Below are 27,648 nucleotides of genomic sequence, written 5' to 3'. Positions count from 1 at the left end.
CGGGGTCATGATGTACCTGTCTTTGGCTTGTAGCATTAAAAGCATGCAAGCTACATTAATATCAATGCCACCAATAGAACGAGAAGATTTGCCCCTTAATTTTGCATACCACTTTGACCATTTTTTTTCTCATTTCTTCACAAAATGCAAAAAACCCGCAAAAAATGTGATGGGTGTAGTACCCCCTTAAGGGTGTTTATTCAACAATATATCAATAACTGTCCATAGACTTGTGTTTGTGTTTCAACTTTTGCTAGAGACTGTGAATCATCTGCATATCGATTTGAATTTATTTAAAAAAGGTCATGTTTTATAGTCCGTGCACTCAATTTAATTTATCGGGCTATGAATTTTGATATAAAATACAATAAGTTTAAAGGACTATCAAATAGTTATGAACATTATTTTGTTTCCTACTTCGTAACTTGAATTTAAAAACAAAAACCCAATTTCTATCCATTTTACACCCTCACGTGGTAGTGACGTCAACGCGTTGAAGCAGCTGTTTCGCTCTCGCATCTATGCGGCGTCTTCAAACGCGTGCATGGTACACCAGCGCTTTGAGCGAACGCTAGTGATTTGAGGCTGCGGCCAATGAAAGCGCACTGTCGTCACTGCCACATCAGTGTGAGAAATGGTATAATTAAGATTCATGTATTCAGTTCATTAATCATTTTACGCCATATTCACATAGGCTTTGTCCTAGATACGGCACGAAAAGGGCAATAAAATACATGTGTTTAATGTCATGGCGAATCAAGGTATTTTAAAATAGCAATAATATTTTAGGTAACATTGATCTATTAAAATTTTTTTGAATTATTTTTTAGTCCAAATATTTCTCATCCAAATATGCCAGTCCAAATATTTCTCATCAAGTTGATATACATATGAATTGTAATATCACAATTTACTAATATATAATAAAGAAGCGGCCTGATTTTATCCATAATTATGTGTAAAACCATTAAATTTGTAATACTTGATTCAGAGGGTTTTTTTTCTGATAACAAAAACAGTATGTGCATTGAGAGTGTTGACAGTCCATTCTCTCAAAGCTGGCAATGTTCATTTCATGACATCACTGTAGTTTCTAGGTCAAATCTGTCTCGTTCGAAGGAACTCAACACTTACAGTTGGTTTTTGCGGAATATCAATTAAAACATAGACAGTGATTTGAACGATTTATTTTCTCAAAAAAGGAGTCATTTTCATTGTCCTCGTAATATTAGCTTGCCAATGATATGATGTTGTCCGAGCAATTATGCCCTTTAAAGCATACTGGAATAACATGTTTTCTTTCCATTACCCTTGTACTATGTTAGACACCATTACAGCTATACCCTCTTATTTATAATATTGCACTTTCGAATATAAAAGGAAGTAAGACTAGATGTTTATATACTTCATTAATATATTCTTGTTCATTGATTGGTTAAAAGTGGATCACATGACCAAAAATAGTTCTACCATCAGTACTCCTATCCGTAAATAGTACCTCTAAGCCGTAAATAGTATTTTCAATGTCCCGGATGAGCCGTAAATAGTACCTCCAAGCCGTAAATAGTACTTTTGACCATGCCTTCCGCGTGCGCGCATTCGATGCGACGGAACAGTTCACGCACGCGAAACTGCCATAGCGTCATTTCGCGCTGCTGTAATTGGTTAGCCCGATTTTAGGCTATTCGATTTTTTGAAGGGTAGGTTGTGCTTAAATTAGCCGTGCTGTTCACTCAGGATAGAAGCGGGAGAGTCAAAACGTCAAATAATTTTCTTTTAACCAATCAATGAACAAAGAACATATTAATGAAGTATATAAAACAAATATATACTGCCTTTTTTTCGAAGTTCTGGTTAAAACTATGGTCCCTCGTTGAGATCAATTAATACTATTTTCCTTCGGGGCTGCGCCCCTCAGGAAAATAGTACTATTGATCTCACCTCGGGCCCATAGTTTTAACCAGAACCTCTCATGGCAGTATATATTTGTATAATATCTATAAAATTATGAAATAGGCCAACATTTACTGCCGAAATATATATTGTTCCGCTCCAAACTAAACACATCTTCAACCATACAGGCCTAATTTTTGTTGAATGTCTGACGTGTCCGAAATGCTAATAAAACCAACAATAATTATTAAAGGTTTTAAAAAAACAAGACCGTTGTTATATCCCAACTGATCATGAAATAAGCCGCAGAACACCTAATTGTACTTAGGCGCATCAGCGTTTATTGTGATAAACAGCTCCTTTCAAACTTAAAAAGAGTGAAAATGTTTGAAACTAGGCTATGTCTAAACATCTTTACTAATATGTGACCGTACACCACGAATGAACTGTAAATGTCCTAAATTGTATTCTGAGTTACTGTGTAAAATGTGCATGAAGGTCGTATTCATAGGTACCTCAAGTTAGTGCTATTATACATGTATCTCCTTTTGAAAGCGCTAGTCAAATACCTTTTAAACCAATCAAATAATCCTATTGTTGATAATAACCTTCTACCTATATGGCTATAGAATACTTAAATATCTCTAGTTGTTTGCTTTGGCTAAATCCTGTTCAAGTGGTGGGTTACAAAGCATTGTATTTTGTCTTGGTATGTAGAAGCAACAATTAACAATGAGAGGACATTCCTGAACCTCGTTGACTTTCGGATGATTTGAAATAGCCGTCAATTATGACTGTTTGGTATTTTATTACCAGCAACGTGGGAAAAAAGACAAACGCAGAACCGAAAAAGGTATAACATTTTGTCGAAGGAGCAAAGTTCAACAAACCATAACCCCGCTTCTGGATATCGTTTGAAGTCAAATGATATGCCATTTTAAAGATTATGATATATATTTTCTAAACACGAAATAAAACAAAATTGACCGGGGGAAATTTACGGCTCATTCGTCGTGTACGGTCACATAATGAAATAAGGCTACGAAATATATGCAATTAAAAACAGCCATTTTTGGCCCAGGTGGATTAATGTTGACTGAAAACATCCGAAAAAAATATGGTGGCAAACATTTTTCAGTTTTTTTCCAAGTTTTTCAAGCTTTCTGTGATTTTGTGAGCCATTTTTACCCTCTTTCAGATTTAAAAAAACCCCGAAATTAAAACAAATTAAAACAATCCCTACCGGTCAACCCTATTTGGTAACGAACTTCGCAAATATATACAACGAGGGTTTTTATTCGTCGTCTAAGCGAAACACCAAAATGATCTATATGCGCATCGGCGTGCATATTTGGTGACCTTCTCCTTTCACAGCAACAGTTCCCTCAGTTTACAAATAACAGTCTACGAAGTACTAGTCAGACCTGCTCCAGAAGAAGGCTGAACAACTTGGCACTTGTTCGGCAGCATATCTGTTGAGCATAAGCCAATCTGTTGAAGCTGAATGGATCACTGTCAAGGGTAAATCATGTTCAGAAAAAGACATAGGCTACATACGACATTGAAATATTCTACTATTAATACCAAGAATTTCATTTCGATATCAATCTGGTGTTTTTGTGTTGTCATATCTGTATGCAGATCACCCATTATGACGTCATCAATGATGTCATCGTTGATGTCCTCTATCAATATCTTCGTCTGTTGGAACAGGTGCGTACTTTATCATGGCTGACGGTTGCTCGCTGGACTGTAATTGAAAACAAATATAATATAACAAGTCATATGGTAATAAAAACTAGACAATATCATTTCAAAGGCCATGGATTATTGCACTTTATTAAAGGCCCATTCAGTGATTTGCTCATCCGGATGATCGTAAAAATCATCAAAATTCAGATTTTGGTACCTTTGTCATTGTCATAGATGTGCCAACATAGCTTGCTAGTGGCTCAGCCAAAAGCTGTGTATTTCAGACTAAATAAGACATTTTACATGAATCTGTAATTTATATAGGCCTACTGGCAGTATATAAATTTGCTACATGTATTTGAATGGGCTTCAACTTCATCAGTACTGCTGTTTTCTTCGTTTTTGTTGCCAATTTTTTCATTTCCAAAATACCACACGACAATTTGAATGACATCTCCTTCACTTTTAATCAATTTATGAACAATTTTATTTTATAAAACTTGCGCTGGGATCACTGAATGGGTCTTTACGTTGATATAATTTACTGGACAATAAAGGTCAGTATACTCCATAAAACATTTCAACATAACCATTTTTTTTAGAGACGTAACTTTTAAGGCGCAGCAGCCTATTCAGTCAACCTGTAAATTAACCATCGCGACCTGGACCCACTCGCAAGTATCGTATGGGTTAGTTGGGACAACTTGTACAGTAATGAACCAGAGTCTATAGCATGTACTGATTCAGTACTAGCCAATACCGGAAAAAGGGGCGCAAGAGAACCACTGGTGGATCCGATCATCAAACATTAATGAAGAAAAATCAGGGGGGGCCGGCCAAGATTGGCTCAATTTTGACGTTGTCATTGGTTTTACACGTAAACACAAAAATGTCTCAAATTATTCCAAAACTGTACGTATGTTATTAAGCACTATTTTATCAGTCTAAATCCGTTGAGGTTCGCCAGTGAACCTCATTGTAAGTACTGTTTTTTTGATTTTTTATGTATGAATAACGCACGATATGTTACGATATATACTGAAAATTTCCCTACGTGAGTCAATGAGTTTACGTGGTGTAGTGGTTATGGATCTCGACTCCCACGCAAAGGGTCCCGAGATCGATTCCCATCCCCGGCGATGGATAAAAAATTTTCTTCTTCTTTTTTCTTTGAATTTAAAATTATTTATTTTCATGTGAAAATGTATATATTGCACTGGGAAATTTATTTTGTGCATTTTTTTTCTGTAATGGGGCTCCGGGAAAAATATAAATTGCGTCCATCGTGCAGGCAGTGTTGCCGTCATATTGTCTGTTTTGTTTACGCTTTTGGCTGTTGCCACATTGAATAATGTAGTCCACCATCGTCTGAGAAAAATGGAGAAGGAAAGTACCTCACCAAAGTCCTCAACTTATACACAACGACTAGGTCTTTCGTATGTAGACATGTTACTCTGGAGGAATGCCATGAACACTCACCTTTTGAATTACTAAGAAGAATATAGCGTACATGACACATCCTACAGCAAAGATTGAAAACGTGATGAATGTCCCGTATGATTCGACCAACAAACCGGCAAGAAGCAAACCAATACCTGGAATATGTGTAATATAATACTAAATGTTAGCGGGTCGGACTGTGTACAGGATCTTATTATTTACTTAAATGAGCTTGCATGTGTTATGTAATATAATTTTATCTTAACCTGTTCATAGTTAGATATTCAATTGTACACTTGGCTGTTTTAGTTCTCCATGTATCCATAGTTTGATATTGTAATGTGCACTTTCCTGATACTGGTTCTCCATGTACCCATATATTTTAATGTGCACTTTCATAATACTGGTTCTCCACCAATCCATAGTTTGATATTCTAATGTTCAGTTTCCTGATACTGGTTCTCCGCGTATCCGTAGTTTGATATTCTAATGTACACTTTCCTGATACTGGTTCTCCACGTATTCATAGTTTGATATTCTAATGTGCACTTTCCTGATACTGGTTCTCCGCGTATCCGTAGTTTGATATTCTAATGTACACTTTCCTGATACTGGTTCTTCACGTATCCATAATTTGATATTCTAATGTGCACTTTCCTGATACTGGTTCTCCACGTATCCATAATTTGATACTCTAATGTGCACTTTCCTGATACTGGTTCTCCACGTATCCATAGTTTGATACTCTAATGTGCACTTTCCTGATACTGGTTCTTCACGTATTCATAATTTGATATTCTAATGTGCACTTTCCTGATACTGGTTCTCCACGTATCCATAGTTTGATATTCTAATGTACACTTTCCTGATACTGGTTCTTCACGTATCCATAATTTGATACTCTAATATGCACTTTCCTGATACTGGTTCTCCACGTATCCATAATTTGATATTCTAATGTGCACTTTACTGATACTGGTTCTTCACGTATTCATAGTTTGATATTCTAATGTGCACTTTCCTGATACTGGTTCTCCACGTATCCATAATTTGATATTCTAATGTTCAGTTTCCTGATACTGGTTCTCCACGTATCCATAATTTGATATTCTAATGTGCACTTTACTGATACTGGTTCTTCACGTATTCATAGTTTGATATTCTAATATGCACTTTCCTGATACTGGTTCTCCACGTATCCATAATTTGATATTCTAATGTTCAGTTTCCTGATACTGGTTCTCCGCGTATCCGTAGTTTGATATTCTAATGTACACTTTCCTGATACTGGTTCTTCACGTATCCATAATTTGATATTCTAATGTGCACTTTCCTGATACTGGTTCTCCACGTATCCATAATTTGATACTCTAATGTGCACTTTCCTGATACTGGTTCTTCACGTATCCATAGTTTGATATTCTAATGTGCACTTTCCTGATACTGGTTCTTCACGTATCCATAGTTTGACATTCTAATGTGCACTTTCCTGATACTGGTTCTCCACGTATCCATAATTTGATACTCTAATGTGCACTTTCCTGATACTGGTTCTTCACGTATCCATAGTTTGATATTCTAATGTGCACTTTCCTGATACTGGTTCTTCACGTATCCATAATTTGATATTCTAATGTGCACTTTCCTGATACTGGTTCTACACGTATCCATAGTTTGATATTCTAATGTGCACTTTCCTGATACTGGTTCTCCACGTATCCATAATTTGATATTCTAATGTGCACTTTCCTGATACTGGTTCTTCACGTATCCATAGTTTGATACTCTAATGTGCACTTTCCTGATACTGGTTCTTCACGTATCCATAGTTTGATACTCTAATGTGCACTTTACTGATACTGGTTCTTCACGTATCCATAGTTTGATATTCTAATGTGCACTTTCCTGATACTGGTTCTTCACGTATCCATAATTTGATATTCTAATGTGCACTTTCCTGATACTGGTTCTTCACGTATCCATAGTTTGATATTCTAATGTGCACTTTCCTGATACTGGTTCTTCACGTATCCATAATTTGATACTCTAATATGCACTTTCCTGATACTGGTTCTCCACGTATCCATAGTTTGATATTCTAATGTACACTTTCCTGATACTGGTTCTCCACGTATCCATAGTTTGATATTCTAATGTGCACTTTCCTGATACTGGTTCTCCACGTATCCATAGTTTGATACTCTAATGTGCACTTTACTGATACTGGTTCTTCACGTATCCATAGTTTGATATTCTAATGTGCACTTTCCTGATACTGGTTCTTCACGTATCCATAATTTGATATTCTAATGTGCACTTTCCTGATACTGGTTCTTCACGTATCCATAGTTTGATATTCTAATGTGCACTTTCCTGATACTGGTTCTTCACGTATCCATAATTTGATACTCTAATATGCACTTTCCTGATACTGGTTCTTCGCGTATCCATAGTTTGATATTCTAATGTACACTTTCCTGATACTGGTTCTTCACGTATTCATAGTTTGATACTCTAATGTGCACTTTCCTGATACTGGTTCTTCACGTATCCATAATTTGATACTCTAATATGCACTTTCCTGATACTGGTTCTTCGCGTATCCATAGTTTGATATTCTAATGTACACTTTCCTGATACTGGTTCTTCGCGTATCCATAGTTTGACATTCTAATGTGCACTTTCCTGATACTGGTTCTTCACGTATTCATAGTTTGATATTCTAATGTGCACTTTCCTGATACTGGTTCTCCACGTATCCATAATTTGATATTCTAATGTGCACTTTCCTGATACTGGTTCTCCACGTATCCATAGTTTGATATTCTAATGTACACTTTCCTGATACTGGTTCTTCACGTATCCATAGTTTGATATTCTAATGTGCACTTTCCTGATACTGGTTCTCCACGTATCCATAGTTTGATACTCTAATGTGCACTTTCCTGATACTGGTTCTCCACGTATCCATAGTTTGATACTCTAATATGCACTTTCCTGATACTGGTTCTTCACGTATCCATAGTTTGATATTCTAATGTGCACTTTCCTGATACTGGTTCTCCACGTATCCATAGTTTGATATTCTAATGTGCACTTTCCTTATACTGGTTCTCCACGTATTCATAATTTGATACTCTAATGTGCACTTTCCTGATACTGGTTCTCCACGTATCCATAGTTTGATACTCTAATATGCACTTTCCTGATACTGGTTCTTCACGTATCCATAGTTTGATATTCTAATGTGCACTTTCCTGATACTGGTTCTCCACGTATTCATAATTTGATACTCTAATGTGCACTTTCCTGATACTGGTTCTTCACGTATCCATAGTTTGATATTCTAATGTGCACTTTCCTGATACTGGTTCTTCACGTATCCATAGTTTGATATTCTAATGTGCACTTTCCTGATACTGGTTCTCCACGTATCCATAGTTTGATATTCTAATGTGCACTTTCCTGATACTGGTTCTCCACGTATCCATAGTTTGATATTCTAATGTGCACTTTCCTGATACTGGTTCTTCACGTATCCATAGTTTGATATTCTAATGTGCACTTTCCTGATACTGGTTCTCCACGTATTCATAATTTGATACTCTAATGTGCACTTTCCTGATACTGGTTCTTCACGTATTCATAGTTTGATATTCTAATGTGCACTTTCCTGATACTGGTTCTTCACGTATTCATAGTTTGATATTCTAATGTGCACTTTCCTGATACTGGTTCTCCACGTATTCATAGTTTGATATTCTAATGTGCACTTTCCTGATACTGGTTCTCCACGTATCCATAGTTTGATATTCTAATGTGCACTTTCCTGATACTGGTTCTCCACGTATCCATAGTTTGATATTCTAATGTACACTTTCCTGATACTGGTTCTCCACATATCCATAATTTGATACTCTAATGTGCACTTTCCTGATAGTGGTTCTCCACGTATCTATAATTTGATATTCTAATGTGCACTTTCCTGATACTGGTTCTCCACGTATTCATAATTTGATACTCTAATGTGCACTTTCCTGATACTGGTTCTCCACGTATCCATAATTTGATATTCTAATGTGCACTTTCCTGATACTGGTTCTCCACGTATCCATAGTTTGATATTCTAATGTGCACTTTCCTGATACTGGTTCTCCACGTATCCATAGTTTGACATTCTAATGTGCACTTTCCTGATACTGGTTCTCCACGTATCCATAGTTTGATATTCTAATGTGCACTTTCCTGATACTGGTTCTCCACGTATCCATAGTTTGATATTCTAATGTGCACTTTCCTGATACTGGTTCTCCACATATCCATAATTTGATATTCTAATGTGCACTTTCCTGATACTGGTTCTCCACGTATCCATAGTTTGATATTCTAATGTGCACTTTCCTGATACTGGTTCTCCACGTATCCATAGTTTGATATTCTAATGTGCACTTTCCTGATACTGGTTCTCCACGTATCCATAGTTTGATATTCTAATGTGCACTTTCCTGATACTGGTTCTCCACGTATCCATAGTTTGACATTCTAATGTGCACTTTCCTGATACTGGTTCTCCACGTATCCATAGTTTGATATTCTAATGTGCACTTTCCTGATACTGGTTCTCCACGTATCCATAGTTTGATATTCTAATGTGCACTTTCCTGATACTGGTTCTCCACGTATCCATAATTTGATATTCTAATGTGCACTTTCCTGATACTGGTTCTTCACGTATCCATAGTTTGATATTCTAATGTGCACTTTCCTGATACTGGTTCTTCACGTATCCATAGTTTGATATTCTAATATGCACTTTCCTGATACTGGTTCTCCACGTATCCATAATTTGATATTCTAATGTACACTTTCCTGATACTGGTTCTCCACGTATCCATAGTTTGATATTCTAATGTGCACTTTCCTGATACTGGTTCTCCACGTATCCATAGTTTGACATTCTAATGTGCACTTTCCTGATACTGGTTCTCCACGTATCCATAGTTTGATATTCTAATGTGCACTTTCCTGATACTGGTTCTTCACGTATCCATAATTTGATATTCTAATGTGCACTTTCCTGATACTGGTTCTTCACGTATCCATAGTTTGATATTCTAATGTGCACTTTCCTGATACTGGTTCTCCACGTATCCATAGTTTGATATTCTAATGTGCACTTTCCTGATACTGGTTCTCCACATATCCATAATTTGATATTCTAATGTGCACTTTCCTGATACTGGTTCTCCACGTATCCATAGTTTGATACTCTAATGTGCACTTTCCTGATACTGGTTCTCCACGTATCCATAGTTTGATATTCTAATGTGCACTTTCCTGATACTGGTTCTTCACGTATCCATAGTTTGATATTCTAATGTGCACTTTCCTGATACTGGTTCTTCACGTATCCATAATTTGATACTCTAATATGCACTTTCCTGATACTGGTTCTTCGCGTATCCATAGTTTGATATTCTAATGTACACTTTCCTGATACTGGTTCTTCACGTATTCATAGTTTGATACTCTAATGTGCACTTTCCTGATACTGGTTCTTCACGTATCCATAATTTGATACTCTAATATGCACTTTCCTGATACTGGTTCTTCGCGTATCCATAGTTTGATATTCTAATGTACACTTTCCTGATACTGGTTCTTCGCGTATCCATAGTTTGACATTCTAATGTGCACTTTCCTGATACTGGTTCTTCACGTATTCATAGTTTGATATTCTAATGTGCACTTTCCTGATACTGGTTCTCCACGTATCCATAATTTGATATTCTAATGTGCACTTTCCTGATACTGGTTCTCCACGTATCCATAGTTTGATATTCTAATGTACACTTTCCTGATACTGGTTCTTCACGTATCCATAGTTTGATATTCTAATGTGCACTTTCCTGATACTGGTTCTCCACGTATCCATAGTTTGATACTCTAATGTGCACTTTCCTGATACTGGTTCTCCACGTATCCATAGTTTGATACTCTAATATGCACTTTCCTGATACTGGTTCTTCACGTATCCATAGTTTGATATTCTAATGTGCACTTTCCTGATACTGGTTCTCCACGTATCCATAGTTTGATATTCTAATGTGCACTTTCCTTATACTGGTTCTCCACGTATTCATAATTTGATACTCTAATGTGCACTTTCCTGATACTGGTTCTCCACGTATCCATAGTTTGATACTCTAATATGCACTTTCCTGATACTGGTTCTTCACGTATCCATAGTTTGATATTCTAATGTGCACTTTCCTGATACTGGTTCTCCACGTATTCATAATTTGATACTCTAATGTGCACTTTCCTGATACTGGTTCTTCACGTATCCATAGTTTGATATTCTAATGTGCACTTTCCTGATACTGGTTCTTCACGTATCCATAGTTTGATATTCTAATGTGCACTTTCCTGATACTGGTTCTCCACGTATCCATAGTTTGATATTCTAATGTGCACTTTCCTGATACTGGTTCTCCACGTATCCATAGTTTGATATTCTAATGTGCACTTTCCTGATACTGGTTCTTCACGTATCCATAGTTTGATATTCTAATGTGCACTTTCCTGATACTGGTTCTCCACGTATTCATAATTTGATACTCTAATGTGCACTTTCCTGATACTGGTTCTTCACGTATTCATAGTTTGATATTCTAATGTGCACTTTCCTGATACTGGTTCTTCACGTATTCATAGTTTGATATTCTAATGTGCACTTTCCTGATACTGGTTCTCCACGTATTCATAGTTTGATATTCTAATGTGCACTTTCCTGATACTGGTTCTCCACGTATCCATAGTTTGATATTCTAATGTGCACTTTCCTGATACTGGTTCTCCACGTATCCATAGTTTGATATTCTAATGTACACTTTCCTGATACTGGTTCTCCACATATCCATAATTTGATACTCTAATGTGCACTTTCCTGATAGTGGTTCTCCACGTATCCATAATTTGATATTCTAATGTGCACTTTCCTGATACTGGTTCTCCACGTATTCATAATTTGATACTCTAATGTGCACTTTCCTGATACTGGTTCTCCACGTATCCATAATTTGATATTCTAATGTGCACTTTCCTGATACTGGTTCTCCACGTATCCATAGTTTGATATTCTAATGTGCACTTTCCTGATACTGGTTCTCCACGTATCCATAGTTTGACATTCTAATGTGCACTTTCCTGATACTGGTTCTCCACGTATCCATAGTTTGATATTCTAATGTGCACTTTCCTGATACTGGTTCTCCACGTATCCATAGTTTGATATTCTAATGTGCACTTTCCTGATACTGGTTCTCCACATATCCATAATTTGATATTCTAATGTGCACTTTCCTGATACTGGTTCTCCACGTATCCATAGTTTGATATTCTAATGTGCACTTTCCTGATACTGGTTCTCCACGTATCCATAGTTTGATATTCTAATGTGCACTTTCCTGATACTGGTTCTCCACGTATCCATAGTTTGATATTCTAATGTGCACTTTCCTGATACTGGTTCTCCACGTATCCATAGTTTGACATTCTAATGTGCACTTTCCTGATACTGGTTCTCCACGTATCCATAGTTTGATATTCTAATGTGCACTTTCCTGATACTGGTTCTCCACGTATTCATAATTTGATACTCTAATGTGCACTTTCCTGATACTGGTTCTTCACGTATCCATAGTTTGATATTCTAATGTGCACTTTCCTGATACTGGTTCTTCACGTATCCATAGTTTGATATTCTAATGTGCACTTTCCTGATACTGGTTCTTCACGTATCCATAGTTTGATATTCTAATGTGCACTTTCCTGATACTGGTTCTCCACATATCCATAATTTGATATTCTAATGTGCACTTTCCTGATACTGGTTCTCCACGTATCCATAGTTTGATATTCTAATGTGCACTTTCCTGATACTGGTTCTCCACGTATCCATAGTTTGATATTCTAATGTGCACTTTCCTGATACTGGTTCTCCACGTATCCATAGTTTGATATTCTAATGTGCACTTTCCTGATACTGGTTCTCCACGTATCCATAGTTTGACATTCTAATGTGCACTTTCCTGATACTGGTTCTTCACGTATCCATAGTTTGATATTCTAATGTGCACTTTCCTGATACTGGTTCTCCACGTATTCATAATTTGATACTCTAATGTGCACTTTCCTGATACTGGTTCTTCACGTATCCATAGTTTGATATTCTAATGTGCACTTTCCTGATACTGGTTCTTCACGTATCCATAGTTTGATATTCTAATGTGCACTTTCCTGATACTGGTTCTCCACGTATCCATAGTTTGATATTCTAATGTGCACTTTCCTGATACTGGTTCTCCACGTATCCATAGTTTGATATTCTAATGTGCACTTTCCTGATACTGGTTCTTCACGTATCCATAGTTTGATATTCTAATGTGCACTTTCCTGATACTGGTTCTCCACGTATTCATAATTTGATACTCTAATGTGCACTTTCCTGATACTGGTTCTTCACGTATTCATAGTTTGATATTCTAATGTGCACTTTCCTGATACTGGTTCTTCACGTATTCATAGTTTGATATTCTAATGTGCACTTTCCTGATACTGGTTCTCCACGTATTCATAGTTTGATATTCTAATGTGCACTTTCCTGATACTGGTTCTCCACGTATCCATAGTTTGATATTCTAATGTGCACTTTCCTGATACTGGTTCTCCACGTATCCATAGTTTGATATTCTAATGTACACTTTCCTGATACTGGTTCTCCACATATCCATAATTTGATACTCTAATGTGCACTTTCCTGATAGTGGTTCTCCACGTATCCATAATTTGATATTCTAATGTGCACTTTCCTGATACTGGTTCTCCACGTATTCATAATTTGATACTCTAATGTGCACTTTCCTGATACTGGTTCTCCACGTATCCATAATTTGATATTCTAATGTGCACTTTCCTGATACTGGTTCTCCACGTATCCATAGTTTGATATTCTAATGTGCACTTTCCTGATACTGGTTCTCCACGTATCCATAGTTTGACATTCTAATGTGCACTTTCCTGATACTGGTTCTCCACGTATCCATAGTTTGATATTCTAATGTGCACTTTCCTGATACTGGTTCTCCACGTATCCATAGTTTGATATTCTAATGTGCACTTTCCTGATACTGGTTCTCCACATATCCATAATTTGATATTCTAATGTGCACTTTCCTGATACTGGTTCTCCACGTATCCATAGTTTGATATTCTAATGTGCACTTTCCTGATACTGGTTCTCCACGTATCCATAGTTTGATATTCTAATGTGCACTTTCCTGATACTGGTTCTCCACGTATCCATAGTTTGATATTCTAATGTGCACTTTCCTGATACTGGTTCTCCACGTATCCATAGTTTGACATTCTAATGTGCACTTTCCTGATACTGGTTCTCCACGTATCCATAGTTTGATATTCTAATGTGCACTTTCCTGATACTGGTTCTCCACGTATCCATAGTTTGATATTCTAATGTGCACTTTCCTGATACTGGTTCTCCACGTATCCATAATTTGATATTCTAATGTGCACTTTCCTGATACTGGTTCTTCACGTATCCATAGTTTGATATTCTAATGTGCACTTTCCTGATACTGGTTCTTCACGTATCCATAGTTTGATATTCTAATATGCACTTTCCTGATACTGGTTCTCCACGTATCCATAATTTGATATTCTAATGTACACTTTCCTGATACTGGTTCTCCACGTATCCATAGTTTGATATTCTAATGTGCACTTTCCTGATACTGGTTCTCCACGTATCCATAGTTTGACATTCTAATGTGCACTTTCCTGATACTGGTTCTCCACGTATCCATAGTTTGATATTCTAATGTGCACTTTCCTGATACTGGTTCTTCACGTATCCATAATTTGATATTCTAATGTGCACTTTCCTGATACTGGTTCTTCACGTATCCATAGTTTGATATTCTAATGTGCACTTTCCTGATACTGGTTCTCCACGTATCCATAGTTTGATATTCTAATGTGCACTTTCCTGATACTGGTTCTCCACATATCCATAATTTGATATTCTAATGTGCACTTTCCTGATACTGGTTCTCCACGTATCCATAGTTTGATACTCTAATGTGCACTTTCCTGATACTGGTTCTCCACGTATCCATAGTTTGATATTCTAATGTGCACTTTCCTGATACTGGTTCTTCACATATCCATAATTTGATATTCTAATGTGCACTTTCCTGATACTGGTTCTTCACGTATTCATAGTTTGATATTCTAATGTGCACTTTCCTGATACTGGTTCTCCACGTATTCATAATTTGATATTCTAATGTGCACTTTCCTGATACTGGTTCTCCACGTATTCATAGTTTGATATTCTAATGTGCACTTTCCTGATACTGGTTCTCCACGTATCCATAGTTTGATATTCTAATGTGCACTTTCCTGATACTGGTTCTTCACGTATTCATAGTTTGATACTCTAATGTGCACTTTCCTGATACTGGTTCTCCACGTATCCATAGTTTGATATTCTAATGTGCACTTTCCTGATACTGGTTCTCCACATATCCATAATTTGATATTCTAATGTGCACTTTCCTGATACTGGTTCTCCATGTATCCATAGTTTGATATTCTAATATGCACTTTCCTGATACTGGTTCTCCACGTATTCATAATTTGATATTCTAATGTGCACTTTCCTGATACTGGTTCTTCACGTATTCATAGTTTGATACTCTAATGTGCACTTTCCTGATACTGGTTCTCCACGTATCCATAGTTTGATATTCTAATGTGCACTTTCCTGATACTGGTTCTCCACGTATCCATAGTTTGATATTCTAATGTGCACTTTCCTGATACTGGTTCTCCACATATCCATAATTTGATATTCTAATGTGCACTTTCCTGATACTGGTTCTCCATGTATCCATAGTTTGATATTCTAATATGCACTTTCCTGATACTGGTTCTTCACGTATCCATAATTTGATACTCTAATGTGCACTTTCCTGATACTGGTTCTTCACGTATCCATAATTTGATACTCTAATGTACACTTTCCTGATACTGGTTCTCCACGTATCCATAATTAGATATTCTAATGTGCACTTTCCTGATACTGGTTCTCCACGTACCCATAAATTCATATTTTAATGTGCACTTTCCTGATACTGGTTCTCCACGTATCCATAATTTAATATTCTAATGTGCACTTTCCTGATACTGGTTCTTCACGTATTTATAATTTGATACTCTAATGTGCACTTTCCTGATACTGGTTCTCCACATATGTCCATAATTTGATACTCTAATGTGTAATTTCCTGAAACTGGTTCTTCGCGTATCCATAGCTTGATACTCTAATGTGCACTTTCCTGATACTGGTTCTCCACGTATCCATAATTTGATACTCTAATGTGCATTTTCCTGATACTGGTTCTCCACGAATCCATAATTTGATACTCTAATGTGTAATTTCCTGAAACTGGTTCTTCGCGTATCCATAGCTTGATATTCTAATGTGCACTTTCCTGATACTGGTTCTCCACGTATCCATAATTTAAGATATTTGTTAAAGTGACGCTTAGCTTCTTGATATATTCCAAGAAAAGCGAAGATATTTATTTCATCAAGAAACATAAGACCCCTAAAACGGAATGGCCATTATTTAAATGTCTAAGAGCGTCTAAAATATCATTCGTGTATGCAAGTTTAATCTTTTCAAAAACTAAATTGTTAGCGTGACCATAAAGCAAAGCTGACTTACAAAAGAAAAGGCATATGCCCCAATATTGATCCTTGGGGCATCCCAGTTGACTTACCCTTTCCCAGTCCATGATAAATACCCGTGATGAATCCTTGCAGAGTAGCCATATTTTGAGACGGGATGGCTTCACTCATGTACGCGGTGAATATATTCCATGTTAGTGCAATTGAAACTCCTACAACATAAATGGAAATCGGTGTACTGTAAGTCATTTTTAATCATAATTATTAATCATTTAAAATGATAAATTTCCATCGAGACTTATTTTACATTAATTATAAATAAAAGTAATGGCAAGAACAGAATACCTAAGTATAATTCATGCGTTCATAATGAAACTTTGACACCTCTTTGATATGAGGATTTTTTCCAAGGAACTGGTTGTGCAGAACAATAATTATAATTTATTTTGATTTTTTTGGGAGATTTACGAAATGTTAAGAAAGCTTGTATTGTGATCCCGGATAGAATAATGGTAAGATAATATGATGATATAGCAAGGCAATGGCGCCAATTTCGCTCGATCTTTCGATCGACCATCGATGCATAGTCGATACTTATTTATTATGAAATATCGACTAATTGACTTTGTTAGTGTGACAACATTTATTCTTTGTATCATGTTTTGTCCAATACAATCTTACCGTTCATTTTAATTACTAGTAATTCGTTGATAGGTCATTAATAGCCTAACAAGCATCGATAGTCGATTCATAGATCGAACAAATTTAACTCTGGCGCTTGATATTGTTTCGACTAACCAAGAATTATTTCAGCAGGTATACACCACCACGGATCACTCAGTATAGAATACCACAAGAATCGTAAAAAGTATTCTTTTTTTTTACAATTTGTTTCCCGGACGAGCCCCCAATTGTTACGAGTCACTAATGTCTCAAGGCTCTGGTGATTAATATTGTTTCGACTAACCATGAACTATTTCAGCAGGTATACACCACCACGGATCACTCAGTATAGAATACCACAAGAATCGTATGAAGTAGGCAGCAAGTCCGAAGAAGAGTAGTGGCACGTTGCCAAAACGTTTGATCAGATACGATGTGTATGATGCGACAAGTAATTCTGATCCTCCTCGTATAGCGAGCATCATGCCAAGAATGTATTGAGTGGCACCTGGATGTTGATGAGGTTTACATTATTAAAGCATTTCAAGTGCAAGTAGAATGTATTTTATCTAGATACAGACAGCAAAATAATGCAGGAATCGGTTGTTTTTACCAAGTACATCATAGACGAAGACATATCATAATTAGAACCAGCAGCTGCAAACATTAGCTCATATTTAAGACCTCACTCGTTGAAATCGGTCTACAAATAAAGACACGGTGATCCAAAATCACAAGGAAGATGAGAATTCAAAAGATGTCGATTTCTCCATTAAATGCTCTATTGATTTGTACAAAAGCGTTCTCGAACAAGAGAACTAACGTCATTATTTCCGTTGATTAGAACGGCAACTTTTGATTTCGTTCCTTCCTTCCTTGGGTTTTAGATCACCGTTTCTTTACTTCTCGCGATTTCAACATTTTCTTTTCACGCTTTGGCAAACCATATGTGTGTTAAATGCTGTAAAAACGAGTATGCTTTCGGGATCTTTAATTCTGTTATTATACTGTATATAGTTTATTTACATGTTCATATTTTATTAACAATTTTGACCGTCAATGCAAAACCTATATGGAATAGTTTTGTTTAAAAGTCTTTGGAACCTCTAAAATAAACGACCCGTCAACATTTACAGCATAATTAACAGGGTGGCTTTAGTGTACGTTTGCCCGTCAAATAGCGTTAGAATATTACCTAGTCTTGTCAGGTGTCTGTATAGATATCCGTCAGTGCATCCGTTACAGATAGCTAAAAAGAATGCAGTCAAGATTACGGAGCCGTAATGGAAGCTGAAAAACGCTGGCTGGATGTCGTTGAAACGGTACTCAAATGGTGTAGTGTAAACATACTGGTGAATGTAGAAAAGAAGTTTGTAATGTCAGAAATGTGAGGAAATCAAATTACGAATATTGACAATTATTGGGGAGTAGGCTATTCACCCATTGCATGGTTCCGTCATATGCGAGGAGAGCCCCGATCTGGCAGCATGCATGAATGGGAATTGAACCAGTCATATAACATTGCGTAAAGTTACGTAATACTTCCATTCATGTCTATTTCATGCCAGTTCGAGACTCTCCTCGCATATGGCGATAAGCGAATAGTCACCGTGCACACGTCGGCGAACTGGCACTAATAGGAAGCATCGGTAATATGCCAACGGATCGCGGCATATTCGACTGTTCGGGTTGGTTTTAATTTCTAGACAGACACTATAAACATGATAAAGAGTGCTTCAAAATAGAGACAACTGATCAAAACCCATGATGTGATTCTGAATGTACTATGGTGGACAATATTCCAGGCTTTGCCTGAAATTTCCTGGGCCGCTATACGATGAGCCTGTCCGGCCCTGTTGATCCCATATTCCCTAAACTAATTACCATCATCCCAGGAAAAAGGTTCCAATCAAAACGGTTGGGTTCTTGGATTCTTTGTATTATATAATCAGAAATAGTGGAAGAATATAGTATTTTGCATACCCTGAGTTTGAAACACGAGGCAATGATAAGTGCCAGAGCACATCCGAGTGTTCCTACGAATATAACCGTCGCGATCCGATAATCGGTGATCGGGACAACGATACCGCACACCACTATGTTCTCTTGCGACATTTGCAGGAATTCGTCGAGACTAATGGCGCTGTGAAACAAAGGATAATAAAAATATCAGAAGTTATGATTGATTTTTGGTTTTTAGATTATTATTTTAGTTTCATTATTAACCGTAATGTTGTAATATTATATCAAATGAGATATTGAATGAATTCAAAATGAATAAGTGTTGATGAATGTGGACGAAGGAGCCTACCAATTCAATGACGTCATATTACAATAACGCAACATATTCCATCGGCATTCCATTTTGAGTGAATTCATTTATTAGACATGGTAAAATTTGAAATGACAAAGCTTACATTTAGCTATTTTATATAAGATAGTAGACAATTGGGCTATTTCAAACGGGTCTCCCGGGAAAGTGGATCAGAGGACCATATCAGTCATATGAAGTCTTCCGATGTGAGTAAAAATTCACTTGGTTTTGTCAAGTAAAAATGTCATTTCGTTTATTTAACCAACACACCTGATGAACTTATTCCACAAAGTGGGCTAATTCAGTTGAAATCCATACACCCCTATACACCCTATCGAATAAACTCAACCGGAACGGAATATTGAAATGGCAGACATGTTGGTTCTAAGTTTTTAGTGACAGAGGGACAGGTCTCTAGTAGCATTCCACAAGCATTCATACCTATTGTATTATCATGCAAAATACCCAGTTGTACTTTATGGAGGGCAGAATTTCATTTAAATGAGGACGAGTGACGTAGTATTCGATAGGATCTATGGAAGACATGACCTTAATCAACCACACAGGGAGTGTGAATTTCAAATAGGGTTACCTGAATGGGTGACGCCATTGGAAATCTACATCCTCTGTGTGGGAGATTAAGGCCTACAACCTTGGCGGAATTTCGTTGCCACACCAGCCCGTGCTGGTGTTAAAATAAAGAAATCGCCAGAGGTAAATATGTCACAGTACCGCATTATCTTTGTATAATAGTTGCAAAAATGCATGTACACTCAATTTAGACTCTCCCCTTCCCCAACCCCCCATCTTTCAATGTTGGGAGACTGAAATGTAGACACGATGACGATTTTGTCCAAATCAACATTGCAATAGGGGAGCGGGGAAGGATGTTGGCCAATTAACGCTCAGGTGTGGCAACATTATTCGCCAAGGTTGTAGGTACGTATGGATCTCAACTGGAATAGGCCATAACCCAGTTCATAAAGTAAGGCATTCAACTCACTATAATGCGTATCCTGCCGACCCAAAGGACCTCTGCCAACCATAACGTCCCCTCTTCTCTGGTCCCAATCGATGTAATGCTGCTGTATCTGTCAGAAACAAAGTCGCTGCTTGCATGACCTCCCCGAGCGTGATCAACAAAAACACATAAGAAAATGTCCTCCTCAAACTATCCGAATCATACAGCCAACTTCGATTCGTTCCCGTTGCGGCGCGGTGTCTTTTGTAATTTTCCGGCGATCGAAATGCATAGAGCAGCTCGTCTTTCTTTACCTTCTGCGTATCTTCTGTTAATGTTCTTCCAGCAGGACACGCTGCGGAGAAATTCACGACGGGTTCGGGTACATGAAGCACATGGAGTGGGTCTATTAGTAGTGACTTAACGGTGTTATTAGATGTGATTTGATTGCAAATTACTTTATGTTCGTCTGATAGGCCAATCGTATCACGTAAATGACGAAAAGCCTGATTGCACGGTGCTCTTTTTGGGCTTGGTAGAAAGGTCAGTGATATTGTCAACAACATCCAAGCAATTAAGGAAGCAATTAAAAGACCCTTACGACATTTGAACTTATCGGCAATGAATCCTAAAAGTGGTGTTACCACAGCCGATAGAAAACACGACGCACTCGCTATTGCTCCGGCTTGAAGAGGTCCAAATCCTCTTTGGGAAAGATGGACGGCAAGATATGGGGTGATGCAGGCAAGACCTCCGCGGAAGAAGATGTAAAGGAGTTTATAAGGCAGCATACCTTCGTCAATGGCAAGCATATGAGCCATGCGGGCTGGACAGCAGAATTCTGCCGGTGATTTCGGCTTTTTTGTTTTTGTTTGCACCTCCAGCTGGATGTCTTCTGAAAAATCCTGTCAACATGATGAAATGAAAATGCATCAAGATCAATGGCAATAGTAATGACATTATTATCATAGAACTTATACTATTCCTATAACTTGCACTTTCTTGCCGTTGGTGGGGTGAAGATCGATATGAAATAACGAAAGCGAGGCCAAGGAGGGCGTGATATCGATGCTCGCCACATCAGCGGCAAGAAAATACCAATAGGAATGGTCATGTCAATATGCGTAGGACTTGACTAAACAAAACTGCTTATTCTAACCATTGCTAAAAACAGAACTGCTTATTTTATAACAAGGTTTCATAATGGATACTCAAGATTATGAGGATAGAGTGAAGGATATGTTGAGTGATGACAAAACTTATGAAGTGTTGAAAAAAGACCCCACTAGTAAATACAAGAAAGAACTTATGTCTATCCTCACTAACCTATACGCGATGATTCAAAGATTACGCAAACGCAGTATGACCACCTGAGACCCTCGGGGAAGTTATTCCTAGACTGTACGCTACGCCAAAGATCCACAAGCCAAATAATCCGTTAAGACCCATTGTCGATTATACAAAAAAGTAAAGGTATGGTGGTGATACCTTATGTAGCGGGAGTGTCGGAAAGAATTAGTAGAACTCTTAAGAAACACGACATCGCGACCGCCATGAGACCCCATACTACGATCCGGAAAATGGTGGTCCATCCAAAAGATAAACAAGATCCCGTCAAAACCCCCAATTGTGTTTATGAAGTTTCTGTGGAAGTTGTGAGCTAACATATGTCGGCGAAACCAAAAGAACTTTCGGCACGCGACTGGACGAACACAAGAGGGAAGCGGAGAAAGCGAGTCAACAAAAATACACAGGATCAAAGAGAAAAGAATCCGAGAGCCATTTCAAGAACTCAGCCATGAGTGATCACGTAGCCAGGGCTAATCATATTATCAATTGGGGGGAGTCTAAAATCTTAGAGAGAGAGAGAGTGATAGAAAAGCAAGGTGGATTAAGGAATCAATCCAGATCAGAAAGAGAGGGCGGGGAGTACTGAACAGAGACGAGGGGGTCTACAACCTAAGTCACGTGTATGATCCTCTTCTGAAGACTGCTAGCAAGACTAACATCGTCACCGGAAGTGAAATAACTTCCCGTCAGTCATCAGCTGTTGGATCATCACAACAACACCAAGCTTTGATAAAGTCAGTGGCTCACTGACGAAACTGTCAGCAAGAAAAACTAGTAAGTTTTCTTCAAACTGGTTTTGACAAAAGAAAAACTCTTAATTCGTTCATTACCAAACCTGATGAATTTGTTTCAAGGTTTCATAGTTCTAGTCCAATAAAACAGTACTCACTGTGGACGTTTCAAAGTCTATCAGACTCCTTTTTCAACACTATTGGTGTTGTGACGATCTTCTGTTTACCGCAAAGGATGCGGGTTGCTTAGCAACGCGGTTGCCAAATGTATTTTTCTTGAGAAGATCGTCAAACACGTGACTGAGATTGTATTGCCCTCGTCTCTGTTCATTATGAGAACTGCTTATTCGAACCATTGCTAATCCTGAGCTGAGCCAGGAGCTTAATGAATATACATTTCATAGTGAGGAACTGACTCTCAAAATATACACAGAGAATGTTTCGTATGCCATATGTGTAAGATGGGGGTAGAAATATGTTTAATGATCTTTTCCCCTATATCCCCCCATATAGATGAGTTGACCTCAATGTTTATCAACAAAGGCAAGGGACTGGTATATCGATATGCTTGAGTGAACCCCGTGCAACCACTGCACTGTTCAATAGCTTCATTGTGATGTGGCAGGAGTTTTAAAAACACGAGTCCTAAACAAAAATATGATGCTCGCGCATACTGCCAGGCAAAAAAAAACAACAAACAAAGGAAATTGTGATGATGCGTGCGCATACTGCCAGGCATTGACGTCAGAAGTCAACTCATATATACACTGTTCCAGGGTGTATGACGAAGTACATTAATCTTCAAGATCGTGTGCAGTTGATGGCCAAGGGGTTTAGTTTGGGATTATTGAGCTCCACGAAAGCTATAAAAGAAAATTATTTGGAGAATTTAGAGAATAATAGATTAAAGGTGCATGTGTCTTTTTTACCTCCCCAGCACTGCACTATGCCAATACCTATAATACACAAGGGGAGGCAATAGAGGTCAATGGTCTTGTATAAGGGCACAGCGCGACAGAGCTCGAACCCGCAACCCTCCGATTATGAGAGAGTCCGTACCGCTATTTAGGCTACCGCGCACTTAACATGGATGGGTCTATAACGTTTACAAGTTTATAAAAGGCATAGTCCGCCGGAGTTACTGCAATTTAGGTTTAGTTCACATTTTAATAATAATATAATACATTAATATTTTATGCGGTTAAAATGGTATTTCTTGAGAAAATAAACTTAGTTTTCACCCTTTTAATTGTATATAAATTTCTGTAATTATTAAATTTTGGCCGCCTATTTCTTGACATACCACAAAGTCTTTCAATTGGCTTGTTCTAAGCACAACCAGAAATTATGTTTGAATCCTGAGTGGACCTCAACACTGCTCAACGCCTTTAATTGAAGAATGTACCACACTAACTAATGTGAGTCACTTGAGGGCAGTGTTGAGGTCAGCCCAGAACTCAAATACAGTGGCGTGCACAAATGGGGGGAGGCACAGGCCCCCCACTTTTGTTGGTCATTTGGGGGAAATCAGTCATTCGTCACTTTTGACGGTGCAAAAACGTTTTAAACAGACTCCATTCGGGGGAACTGAACAACCTGCCCCCATCCCTACACTTTCAATGTGCTGCGCACGCCACTGCTCAAATATAATTTCCGTTTGTGAATTTGTTGTACTGAAAGTCACGGTCAGTTTAAACTTTTAGAAAATGTTTTTCACCAGCACATATGAATGTACATTCGAATGCGTGCTGGAAAGAAACAAAATATGTGTATTTTGTTTCAGTAATATTTGTGTGTTTCTTGTATAATGCACTTCTGCTGTTTGGCCGCGATGTTGTGCAGGTAAATCAAATCAAAATCACATCATATCATTAATAATGATCCCGAATTAATATTATCATTATTATTATTATTTAAATTTAACTTCCAAATAAGGTGTCTATATAAAAATAATTTGCGCAAACATCTTAAACTGTCACTCTGAATGTCTCTTTACAGAGGAAGCCCCGTCCATCTCAAAGTCCATGCCTCGCCAGAGCAGTGGTGAACCAAACCTGCTTGGTTATCAAATTAATCAGTGAAAGGTTATTTTTTGAATTTGACAGGTGCTAATTGAGGCAATAACAATACACCAATTAGCACCTGTCAAATTCAAAGATAACTGATTAATTTGATAACAGGCAGGTTTGGTTCACCCAAGAAGAGTAGTCTCGGTCCCAGCCGATTTGTGCTCCTTCGTGACGGAGGAACACAAACCGGCTGGGACCGAAACAACCAAGAAGAGCTGCTCCGGGGGGGGGGGGGCTTCCTCTTTGAGCTTCTAAAGTATCACACTGTCAGAATCTCTAATATTAATCAAGACAGGAATTAGACCGAATTAACAGAACACAAAACCCCGTGTAATAATATAGCCTAAGCCACTTACTTTGTCCAATCTTTGTATTTTCTCCACCGCTGATTGGTAGGCGTTCATTACGCGTGCTTGGCGCGTTATCTTTGCCGCATCCTTCTCAGTGTCCTGGTTCACCATATTGCTGGACCACGCTTCCATATACTCCATCCTTACCACCCGCGTGCTTTTGATTTTATAATTCATTATCTGTTTTTGAAAAAGACTTAATAATCAAATCAAAAGACTATTTTTGGTGTCACCCTGAACATGCTGAGCGTGTTTATAATCGGCGAGATTATCCAATAATTAACGTCCTATCAAGTGTTATTGCAGTACAGGCTTCAAAATAACCAGGCACCCTGCAGGAGCCATTTACCTAATGGTCATAACATTTTGGCTCCTGGTCCACGCCAAAATCATATGAACCAGGCTCTACATTTTTTTTTAAATAGAGCCTGGTAGTTAAGGCAGGTTTTGTATTTAATATGTACAATTGAAATTTAAATGACTCTTAGCTCTTTAAAAATGGCTCCTGGTTCGCTGATCATAAAAAAATCAGGACCAGGAGCAGCTTTTTCAAAATGTGTGGCTCCTGCTGATTCTGAGGCTTGTTGCAGTATGATCTTTCGGTATAGACCTACAGGCACTATAAACACGCTCCCTGACTGTCACTTTAGCTCCAAAGCCTATAAATTTGGCCCAATTTTAGTTTACAGACCTCAACAAAAATGTTGAAATTCCAGCCCCTATTTTGCCGCAAAATCAGTTCTTAGTTCCCAACGTTCGGCGCTGATAGCTTCGAACTAGATTCTCCATGCAAGCGGAAATCGGACGAATCAAGTCCGAAAGGGTTCAAAAGCTGAAACGTAACGTAAAATCTAGACACGAACAAACATCCGTAGTACATAGTATTAGTCCATCATCGGTATGTCGAATACCCGGGGTACTCAAGTTTGGTTTTGGTAGGGACGTGCCGCTGAGAATTTGAAAGTGGACCCATAAATATACCAATTTTTCAAGAAATTTGGACCCATTGATATACCAAAAGTCAAAATTTTCGGCCGAATTTAACCCAAATTGTCTTAGTTTTTACAAATTTTCCCAAAATTTTGGGAAAATTTTGAAAATTTTGGCTAGATTAAGGAAAAATTGGACCATTTTCCGAAAAAATTGAGAAAATTTTGAAAAAAGGACCCATTCATATACCAAAATAGGCTTTGAAAAAGGGGTCATTGATATACCAAGAGGCTGAAAATGCTACCCATATTTGCGGCACGTCCCCGTATGGTCATTTGTACTGAGTACCCCCCGGGGTCGAGTAATCATGACAATTGACAACTCTCTTGCGATGATCCTGTCCACAACCATTTCTGGTCTGTGTGCTGACATGACAGGGACATTATGTACTGCGTTTGGTTTATTTGACACAATCTAGCAATTAACATTTTTAATACACCCGGTATATAAAATGGTTGCATAATTTAACAATTTAAACCGTGATTGCGTGGATTATACCGTACCGCAGAGATGTTATTTAAAATTAATGAGCAGAACGCCGTATAATGATTGAAATGAAATGTGTTTTTGTATCAACAAATCTAAAAATTGTGTAATTTCGACATAATATCAAACGATATTAGCTAAAACAACAATGAAATGCCAATTAAATTGCAGATATAAATCGATGAAAATTGCATTATAATGTTCGAAAGGCACAAAACTCCATTCTGCTGTCAGAAATTAATATTTTGTTCTGGGACTGATTATTCGGACTACTGTGATGCCAAGGACATGAAGCGGGGCATGAAGAGTTACAACAAAATAGGTATTAAATTGATGATGTACCGGTAAGTCCCATAGTCATCATCACTGATCAGGCATGAATTGGAGCGGGCCTATTTTATTTCTATTTCTCCTCAAGGTCTTCACGTTGAAATGGAATTAACGAAAATCTAAGTAATTTAATTTGTCTGAAAAACGAGTATCACAACATGATCATGATGATCAGAATCGGCTTTAAAGCTGAGTCACTGAGTCTGGCTACATAATGTTTATGTACAAAATATTTCTTGCAGATTAATTCGTTTTGCAAAGATATCGTGAAATTTGAATTTCGTTCTGGTGCACCAGAACGAAATTTAATACAACGCATTGTCTATAGAGCAGTGTAATACACATAATCATGCATAACTCGCAAACGCAAAATCGGAATCAACTGAAATTTTGGGAATAGGCTTTTTTTCGTGGATATGTACTGGAAAATGTCATAAAAAGAGGATGCTAGGATCACGAAACACTCCTTTAATATTATAAACTGATGAACTCAAAAAATAGGAAATTTTGGCAAAAAATGTTCCTTGCTCAGCCTTGGTCATGTATCCGCACCCTCCTTCCCGTCCCCACGTCATTTCCCTTCATACCCCCGTCCCCGACC

At 37.7% G+C, this 27,648-nt stretch overlaps 1 protein-coding gene across 1 annotated transcript; it reads right to left on the bottom strand.

The window, feature by feature from the left end:
• Positions 1–3,314: 3,314 nt before the first annotated feature.
• On the bottom strand, positions 3,315–25,366 carry LOC140139520 (major facilitator superfamily domain-containing protein 6-like). The gene is made up of 8 exons (XM_072161246.1): positions 25,248–25,366; positions 20,784–21,646; positions 19,450–19,609; positions 18,662–18,815; positions 17,771–17,974; positions 16,896–17,015; positions 5,065–5,180; positions 3,315–3,643 (listed from the first exon to the last, which is right to left on the bottom strand). The coding sequence occupies exons 1-8, from the start codon at positions 25,350–25,352 to the stop codon at positions 3,563–3,565; spliced, it is 1,803 nt and encodes a 600-aa protein (XP_072017347.1). The 5' UTR covers positions 25,353–25,366; the 3' UTR covers positions 3,315–3,562.
• Between the last annotated feature and the right edge of the window lie 2,282 nt (positions 25,367–27,648).

Source organism: Amphiura filiformis, chromosome 18, assembly GCF_039555335.1.
Source record: "Amphiura filiformis chromosome 18, Afil_fr2py, whole genome shotgun sequence".
Classification (NCBI taxonomy): domain Eukaryota; kingdom Metazoa; phylum Echinodermata; class Ophiuroidea; order Amphilepidida; family Amphiuridae; genus Amphiura; species Amphiura filiformis.
The sequence above is the reverse complement of the archived record's forward strand: the minus strand, read 5'-3'. Positions and strand labels throughout refer to the sequence as shown.

Excerpts from the sequence above, each read along its gene's own strand:
- LOC140139520 (XM_072161246.1), bottom strand. The coding sequence starts at position 25,352 with ATGGTGAACCAGGACACTGAGAAGGATGCGGCAAAGATAACGCGCCAA. Across the intron at positions 21,647-25,247 it reads AAATACAAAGATTGGACAAA|GATTTTTCAGAAGACATCCA; the intron begins GTAAGTGGCTTA and ends TCATGTTGACAG. Across the intron at positions 17,016-17,770 it reads ACCTGCTGAAATAGTTCATG|GAGTTTCAATTGCACTAACA; the intron begins GTTAGTCGAAAC and ends TTTATGTTGTAG.